The sequence below is a fragment of the Phoxinus phoxinus genome, assembly GCF_949152265.1.
Source record: "Phoxinus phoxinus genome assembly, chromosome: 9".
Classification (NCBI taxonomy): Eukaryota; Metazoa; Chordata; class Actinopteri; order Cypriniformes; family Leuciscidae; genus Phoxinus; species Phoxinus phoxinus.
In genome coordinates, this window is record NC_136884.1 from 602,501 (window position 1) to 612,500 (window position 10,000).

At 33.3% G+C, this 10,000-nt stretch overlaps 1 protein-coding gene across 2 annotated transcripts in view; it reads right to left on the reverse strand.

Moving 5' to 3' along the window:
* LOC307004586 (glutamate receptor ionotropic, kainate 2) overlaps positions 1–10,000 on the reverse strand; it is a 45,563-nt gene that overhangs the window by 28,355 nt on the left and 7,208 nt on the right. For both annotated transcript variants that reach the window (XM_079623902.1, XM_079623903.1), the window contains exons 2-3: positions 1,752–1,919; positions 1–24 (exon numbers count right to left, since the gene is read on the reverse strand). The exon at positions 1–24 is cut by the window's left edge and continues 234 nt beyond it. In XM_079623902.1, coding sequence (XP_079480028.1) covers positions 1–24; positions 1,752–1,919 — 192 coding nt within the window. The remainder of the gene's footprint in view (positions 25–1,751; positions 1,920–10,000) is intronic.

A 10,000-nucleotide genomic window follows, 5' to 3' on the forward strand; every position in this document is an offset into this window, starting at 1 on the left:
CGCCCAGGGAGAGCTGCTCGCAAGCTGCCGATTGGATAGCAGAAAAGAACACAGGACCAATCAAACGCTGACCCACAGAAAATATTTACATTCTTTGATTGTTATTTGGAATTCTAAACATTTAGATTTTTTAACAAATATTCAAATTTTTTGTTAATAAATGTAAATAAATGTAAACAATAATGTACATGATTTCATTATTACTTACATTTTGTGTCTTACTTACACAAACTTACTTTATTTACAAATATATATACAATTTATTTTATGTACAAATTTTACATTCTTGACTATGATTTACAGATAATTACAAATATTTACATTAATGATTATTATGTACAAATATTTATATTCTTGACTTATTTGAGTGAAAAATAATTACATTTTTATTTACAAATATTTACATGATTTGATAAATATTTACATTTTGGGTTTTACTTACAAATATATATATATATATATATATATATACTTTTTATATATATATTTACATTCTTGATTATTATTTACAAATATGTAAAAAAAAATGTATTTACAAATATTCACATTTTATTTATAAATATTTAAATGATTGATTTCTTATTTACAGAGGTTACATTTTTATTTACAAATGTGTACATTATTGTGTAGTGGTTACAGTAAATACATAATTTGTTAGTATTTTGCAAGTGTGTATTTTAAAGTTTACTGCAATCGGATGTGTTTTATTATCCACATTATTTTCTGTGTATTTACAGACAGATGCAGATATTCAATAAGGTGAAATTGTATAGAAACCAGAACTTTCTTTAATATTGGCTCTTTTTCTCACACAAAGTGATCATATAATTCTGAAAGTGAATTTTTTGTTCCTTTTAGAGCATGACTGTATAAATCAGCATAAATCTACTTATAATATTTAGGTTTTGAGCGATATGATGACAGAATTTATTCCAACACACTAACAGAGAGATTAGATTTTATGATTAAAAACAGCAGTCGAGGTCACTAATGCACATATTCAAATGAGCTGCTTCTATTGGTCCATTTCATCTGGATGTTTTTTGACCTCATGCTTTTTCTCTAAATGAGCCCAATTTCACTTTCCATTCCAGCGTAACCGTCGCGTCTGAGAAAAAAGGGTCATTAAAATTACAAATGAGGCCAGAGCTGAAGCTTTGGGTTTAAAGTGACAAAGCGCAGGAAAATAGGGCACATTTTGGGAAGCTAAAAGATTAGATTCAACTTTATAGTCATTGCAGATGTTACAGTACAAGGCTACGAAAAACATTAGCGTCATTTGTAGCAGTTTTTTACATATGTGAACCTGGATCCCAAACCCAGTCTGGAGTCGCACGGGTATATCTGTGGCAATAGCCAACTATACATTGTATGGGTCAAAATTATCCATTTTTCTTTTATGCCAAAAATTATTAGGATATTAAGTAAAGATCATGTTCCATGAAGATATTTTGTAAATTTCCTACCGTAAATATATAAAACATGTATTTTTGTGAGTGAATGCAGCACAATCGTGAACATAAATGCACAACTTTAAAGATGATTTTCTCAATGTTTCGATTTTCCAGGGTCACACTTTCACTTTCCATTCCAGCGTAACCGTCGCGTCTGAGAAAAAAGGTCATTAAAATTACAAATGAGGCCAGAGCTGAAGCTTTGGGTCTGAGTGACGAAGCGCAGGAAAATAGGGCAGCGTTTGGGAGGATAAAAGAGCCAGTTTTCAGGAGCGTTTGAGAGGAAAACTCTCTCACCTTTCCTGGACGCCTCGAAGCTGTCGAACACGTTGATTCTCTGGATGTCGTACGTGAGCGTCGTGTTGGGAAGAAGCGTGCGGTTCCGGTTGATGGTGTTCAGTGCGAATTTAAAGGCCAGTTCTTCTGGTCCAGACGGGCCGCTCTCTATCGACTCGAAGATCCCTCCTGCACACAGTGTTGGGAAAGGTACTTTTAAAAGTAATGCATTACTATATCCTGATGGAGTTTTGGTTCCTTGCCACTGTTGCCTTGGCTTTTGGCTTGCTTAGTTGGGGACATTTCATTACATTCAACAATATTATTGATCCGCCTTACTTACGGTGGACGATGACGCAATTTTCTTCTAGAAACAAACTTTGTTGTATTATTTACATGTTATCACTGTGAAGCTGCTTTGATACACTCTGATACAAGTTACTCCCAAAAAACACTTCACTTTATTTCTCTCAACATGAGGACAGGAGAGCTGTCAGTCAATAAATGTGAACTGGTAACTAGCGTTACTTATTTGAATTTTATTTAACTTAGATATTTTGTTGTAAATTGAAAAAGTATTGCGTTAGTTTAGTAGTTACTTGAAAAAGTAATCTGATTACGTAACTCAAGTTACTTGTAGTAAGTTACAAACAACACTGCCTGGACACACACACACACACACACACACACACGCACACACACACACACACACACACACACACACACACACACACACACACACACACACACACACACACACACAGACAGACAGGCTTCATCTTCTCACTTACACACACCAACGTCAGAGAGAGAAAACAGCATCTGGACACCAAAACACTGAAACTCCCTAAGTGCCGGAGCTTCATCAGTCAAACATCTGCACTCTTATTCTACTAAATCTTTTGTTTTCTTGTTAATCCCTGTGGTGAAAATCAAAAGCGCTTAATGTTGTTTATGTGTCTATGTGGTGTTTTTAATCTGCTTTAACACACACCATGTGTAAGTTCATAAGTGGACAGCATTGCTGAGTATTTTCTGCTTAAAACTGCAGTGAACCAAAGACGGTCTCAAAAACACGTTTGAAATCGCTGGTGTTTCTGACGTCACACACTACCTTGTAACCAATCAGATCAACGTGCAATCGTCAACCAGTGGATCTCTGAGTGAGTGAGTGGAGGCGGGGCTCATTTTCATATTCATAGAACCACGCATACTAAATGAGGCAAGGGTATCGAGTTACATTCAAGATATCATTATTTTTCACAAAAAAACTTTTAAATATGTAATTTTGGTGTTCGAAGATGAAGATTTAGAAGAAATCGAAGATTTAAGCGATCAAATTATTGACTACAGGGGGACTTTAATTTTTTGTAATTTCTTTATGTGCTTTTGTCATTTTATTATTATTTTTTTCCAATATTGCTATTAAGGTTTAATTTATTAAATTTCTCATTTAATTTCAATAATCATCTTAAGTTTAACGTAAAATTTTCTCTCAAGTTCATCTTTACGTACTAAAATAACTAAAACTAAAGAAAAAAAATGCAATTCATACGGTGCAATCACAAAATTCTGGAGATCAAACTAAATTTAATCAAAGCATGTTTTTTTTACATTCACTTTTAAGGTTTTAAAACGTGTTTGAAAATCATGTAGTGAGAATGTGAGCAGGAACATATGTTTTTGGTCATTAAAATAAGTTAACAAGTTTAAATAAGTTAACAATTTATTAGATATTTATTTATACAGTGAATTGAATTACATTTCAACAGATGACAAAATTACTACATATAATTTGACATACAATTATGAGTGTTTTCTGTAGAGCTGCTTTATAGTGACAAATGTTGCCGTTATTGAACTGAACTGAATCAACATGGATCTGAATAATGTCTCTTCAGTCTTATGTAGAGCTGCTTCATTCCTGAATCTTTAGACACTCTTCAGTCTTATGTAGAGCTAGGGCTGGGTGATAAAACGATAACGATAATTATCGCGATATAATTTTTCTCGATAAAACGATATCAAGAGCTCGAAAAATGTTCGATAATGTTTTTGCGCCAAAAGCGGAACGAATCTCATTTGAACCGCGCGCGCCACACGGACCGTTTATCCGCTCGGCTCAAAGTCCAAACGGCAGCGCGAGCGCGAGCTCACTCGAGCAGACGCGTTTACTCTGATCGGTCTCGGTCACTAGATCCAGTGAGAGCGCTTGAATTCAGCGAGGAACTCAAATGTCTCAGTGATTTAAACCAGTTTAAAGGCAGATGAGACCGCGCTGACGAACAGGAGAAGCACTGTGTGCAACGATACAGTCAGAAGCTTCTCCGTCTACACATTCCCATCATTTACCACGGATTTAACGTTACTGTAACGTTAGCCTAGTAATATTAACTGCACCATGAAATGTGGGATATATATATATATATATATATTGAATTGTATCATATTATTAATGTATACAATGTATTAAAGGACTAATGGAATATAATTACAGTTTTTAATAATGTATTTAGGCTACTGGTTTTCACAAATACCATAGAAACCATAAAGTTACATTTTATCTGTGGTTATCATGATCTAAATGCATGATGCTGGATGACCAATGGTTCATTTTAATAAAACTAAAGAATATTACATTTTACCAAATACAAATATTTTTTTTAACAGATTTTACTGTTTTTGTTAATGAACATAAATTGTATAAAGTAAATCTGCATCCTAACTCAAGCTAATACTACTGAAATAAAGATATTTATTTTGTTAAGGAAAAATGTCAAATGTTTGAATGTTCTACCTCGGATTTGTGAATGTTCACCTGTTTGGCAAGTGTTTGTCATGATATGTTCTGACAATAAAGAGTAGTTTAAAAACACAACGCTCTGGTTTCTACAGCTTTCACTTAGGAGTACAAATCTGTCTTTAAACTTGAAATAAATAAAGATTTGACATTTATCGATAATTATCGATATCGACTGATATAAAAAAAAATATCGTGATATTTTTTTTTGGCCATATCGCCCAGCCCTATGTAGAGCTGCTTCATTCCTGAATCTTTAAACTATCTTCAGTCTTATGTAGAGCTGCTTCATTCCTGAATCTAAATATGTCTTATATTTGATGATAAAGTCTGCATAATTGATTCTGTTCATTACCATGAAGCCACTTTTGAAACACTCAGCTGGATAAATAAAGATGACTTAATGTGACTTTGGATAAAAGCTCTGCTAAATGCATGTAAAATAAATAAAACGAATGCATCTGACCACATCTGCATGTAACAGACTGTGATCGGCCCAAAAGGGTGTGAATTATTGTGGAGATGAATTATGCAATGAGAATAATTGCTAATATCTGTGTCTTTATCGCTCTCACCGCCTCCGTCTGCAGGAACACACACATATTCATAATCATGGCGATAAGTGCAGCACAAAGCTTGTTTCTGCTCTCTGAGTGGATCATTATCTTCTCCTGCTGAATCTGAGGTGTTAATGTGTGAATGTGTGAATCTGCTAATGATTACAGTCACTAAAACACTCTCTCAGACAGAGATGAGTGAAACTAGACACGCACTGGTAATAAATACTGAAAATCTCTCCCAACTAATGCTGTAAATACACAGGGATCACTCGTACATTATATTATCAGATGTTAAAATTAACAACAGAGCCCAAACTTGTATATTCAGCTGCTATTTATTTTCAAGTATAATAATTAGGGCTGGGCAACGATTAATCACATCCAAAAAAAAAAGTTTGTGTTTACATAATATATGTGACCCTGGATCACAAACCCAGTCTCGAGTCGCACGGGTATATCAGTGGCAATAGCCAACAATACATTGTATGGGTCAAAATTATTGATTTTTCTTTTATGCCAAAAATTATTAGGATATTAAGTAAAGATCATGTTCCATGGAGATATTTAGTAAATTTCCTACCGTAAATATATAAAACATGTATTTTTGTGAGTGAATGCAGCACAATCGTGAACATAAATGCACAACTTTAAAGGAGATTTTCTCAATGTTTTGATTTTTTTGCTCCCTCAGATTCCAGATTTTCAATAGTTGTGTCTCGACCAAATATTGTCCTATCCTAACAAACCACACATCACTGGAGATATTATTTATTCAGCTTTCAGATTATATCCAGGGTCACATATGTGTGGGTACTGTGTATAATTATTTTGTATATATAAATACACACACATGCATGTATATATTTAAGAAAAATGTGTTATTTATACATAAATATTTATATATAATATAAATATTATGTAAATATACAGAATATACAGTATATACATGCAAATATTTATTGAATATGCTGTCAATGATTGTAAATAAAGACAAAAAGACTAAAATCAAAACAAAAGCAAGTTCAAGCTGCTAAAAAACAGATGTAGACTTTCAGGAATTTTCCAGTTGAATCTCTCTCTCTCTCTCTCTCTCTGAGTAATTATGATAAAGCTGTTATCTTCAGTCTTTGCGGAGCTAAAACCATGAGTCGAGTTGATGTTATCCGCCTGCGAAGGTAAAATGTCAAGCTTTCGCTCGCTTTCATGCAGCTCTCAGATCAGTGTTCAGAGGATATTAGATATTACAGTCATATTTCATCTGCACTGACTCCTCAGAATCAAACCCAGAACATCTCAGGCGCCGTCTCGACTTATTCAGATGCTCTCGTGTGATCTGAGCTAAAACTAAAACAATTATTCAACTTCAAAAACAAAACGAAAGAAATCTGACCTGTTTCATTGAAGCATGACTGACAGATATACTGCGTTTTATGTGCATTTCAAATACATAAATCCTATATTTAGCAGGGGTGTAACGATCACGATACTGAACTCACGATACCATATTACGGCGATACTCCAAGACACATGATAACAAAAATGTGCTGTTGATTAAAATGCTAAATTTGATATTACATTGTGTGTGTAAATGAATATTCTTGGACTTGATGCTGGAAACCCAATGTACAATAGAGACACCAGAATAACAATATTCATGATCCTGAAGCTGAAAATACTGAATTATTTTAGACGAATGATCTCTGTCACTGACTAGATATATTTAAATAATATAGGCCACTTTTACTGGTAAAAGACATTTGGCATTATCAGGACCCACAAATATGCATTATTATTATTACTATATATATATTCAACACTATATATAGCAGTCTAATGTAGTACTGACACTAAAACTCTGAAAACTTGAATTTTTTCCTCACACAGTAATTTTTATTTTGGGTGAACTATCCACGATACATATTGATGCATTTTTGAATTGCAATATATTGTGACACCTCTAATATTTAGGCCAGTGTTTCAAGTCTAAAGGATAACAACTTGCATCAATCCAGATCTATATACTAATATAGTGAGGATTTTAGAACAGATGAAGAGATACGATTTGCTGACTGTGTGAACACACACACACACTGACAAACACACCGACACAGACAGCTTCTGCTTACACACACACACACACACACACACACACACACGCACGCACGCACAAACTGATGGAAATTTTCCTGATCAAAGTCTATTAAAAAAAATTACTATTGATGAAATGTTTGTTTTGATCAATAGTTAGAATTAAGAGTGGTGATTACGGCTGAGTGAACCAACAATGTACTGTAGAATTAAAGGAGTAATTCTGCTCTTTTCCGTTTAACGAATGTTAATATAAAATAATGTTGAAATAAAGACTAAAATACAAAATAAAATAAATATAAAAAATAAAATAAAATGATATAAATTAAATAAAAATATAAAATATAAAAATTAATAAATCTTTAACATCAGGATTGCCTTCTTTGTGTCTTTGATTTTTTTATGAACTTGCAAACTGCCTCATCTCATGGTTTACGGCAAAACTATCATTTCTGTTAATTAAAATAAAGCTGAAATAAAATAAAATGTAAACGTTAGTTGAAAAACTATAGAAATGTTGCCTTGGCAAAAAACTGAAACAAGTTTAAGTTGAAGCACTAAAATTGTTAACTCAAAAATAAAAATAAATTAAACCTAAATAGCAATATTTTACAAAAAGAAAAACGAATGAAATGACAAAAGCACTTAACTCACTAAAAATGAAAGTTAGATTAACATGGAAAAAAATATATAAATATTAATAAAACTATAATAACACTGGGTAAAACCAAGCCAACAAAAATATGAAAATATTCTTATATACTTACTTTATTTATTAGTAAGAGCTTCAAATGCAAACATAAGAATAAAAACTGTTTGGTTACCAACATTCTTTAAAATATCTTGTGAACGAACTTTAGAATGACTTGCAGGCGAATGAAGAAAATGATGAATTATTGGGTGAACGATCCCTTTAATCTGCGCTCCCTTCCCACAATGCCCTGCAGAAACACCACAACAGGAGTGAGCGTGGAAACCCTGATGAGATCAGCATCGGTTTCATTCGTGACCTTTTGAGCGTCTCAACACGCGCAAACACTGATTCAATCATCAAACACACACACACACACACGCTCTCTCTCTCGACCTTTGACCTGTGTGGCTCCCAGGGTTCGGTCCGTCACACTCTCTCTGTACTTCAGCTGCTGATCTCATGGGTGTATTAAAGGAATATTTCATAGACAAAGCAAACGTTCTGTCATTACTGACTCTGAGGAGACGCTAGAACAGCGGAAGCTCGGAAGGGTTTGTGAATAAAGTGCACAGAAGCTCATATTAATCACGGGAATCAGCAGAAATTGATCACAAACGACAGTCAAACTTTGCAGTCATATTTAAAACTATATATAAATGATAATTTACATATCAATTAGGTGTCAGAGTTATGTTTAGTTTCATTGTGTCTTCGTTCTGTGTGTGTGTGTGTGTGTGTCTGGAAACACCGGATCAATCCTCCTCCCTCCACTCTCGCTCAGTCTCTCTCTCTCTGACTCATGTGTGTCACGAATGCTAATAGCCGATGGATTTCTTCTTTGCTCTTGAAAGCTGTGGTTATATTTTTAAACCGTGAAAGGTGTGATTTGCTCCTGGAGAAATAGTTGAGGCCGTCTCTTCTCACACACAGCTTTGAGTCTGTTTGTTCCTGTTAAGACGAGGTTGTCGTGAAGCAGAAGGACACAAACGTAAAGCTCCTTCCTCATCACATCTGAACATCTTTTGTTTGGTACGGTATTATTTGCAGTAAAGATGCTTAGAAACGTGATGAACTCATAAAACTGACTTGATTTGACATGTGAAGCCAATAAACGGCAACATTACTCGTCTGTACAACCACTTCCTGATGCATCATTTATTACTTGGAATCATGTATTATATAATAATACAAATGATAAAAAAATTAAAGATTAAAATAGTTATAAATAAATATTATGTTAATAATACATTATAATAATACATTCAATCATATGTATTATTAATAAATACATATTTAATTTATTGCTGTAAAAGTAGTTATATTATATAACTTTTATATAATATGATATAATGTAATAGAAATTATGTATAATCCATATAATAACATTCAATTATCATACATTTATAATATAAATAATATAGAAAAATAAATAAGAAAGAAAATAGAGAATATATAGAAAACAGTAAAAAAAAAAAATTGTAATAGGGAAGCCAGGTCTACTTTACAACCATGTTTTTTACTTTCTTTATTTTTTCTCCCCGTCAGATTGTGACTCCCCTGCTGGATAAGGAAACGCAATATCACGTTTTTTTTTTTTTTTTTTGATTGCAGTGCTTATTTCCCCCTAATTTGGATGAAATAATGGGATTAACACATAAACGGCACAAATACTTCCACATTTCATCCAGAAAATGTACAAATACAAAAACACCTAGCAACAACCTTGCAACACACTTTAGTCATGGCAACACCTTAGAAACCAGAGCAATGTCCTTGCAACACCCTTTCATCATGGCAACACCTTAAAAACCACAGAGCAATGCCCTAGCAACACAGTGTTGTCATGGCAACACCTTAAAAACCACAGAGCAATGCCCTAGCAACACAGTGTTGTCTAGGGCTGAACGATTTTGGAAAATAATCTAATTGCGATTATTTTTACCAATATTGCGATTGCGATTTAATATACGATAATTTTTTTTATTATATTATTCAACAAACACAAGCAATAAATCACTGTAAAATATGGGTGGGAATCTTTAGGCACCTCATGAGCCGATCAACTTTTTTTATTTATTAATGAATCTTATTAATAAAACTTTAAATATTTATTTAATTACATATGTAA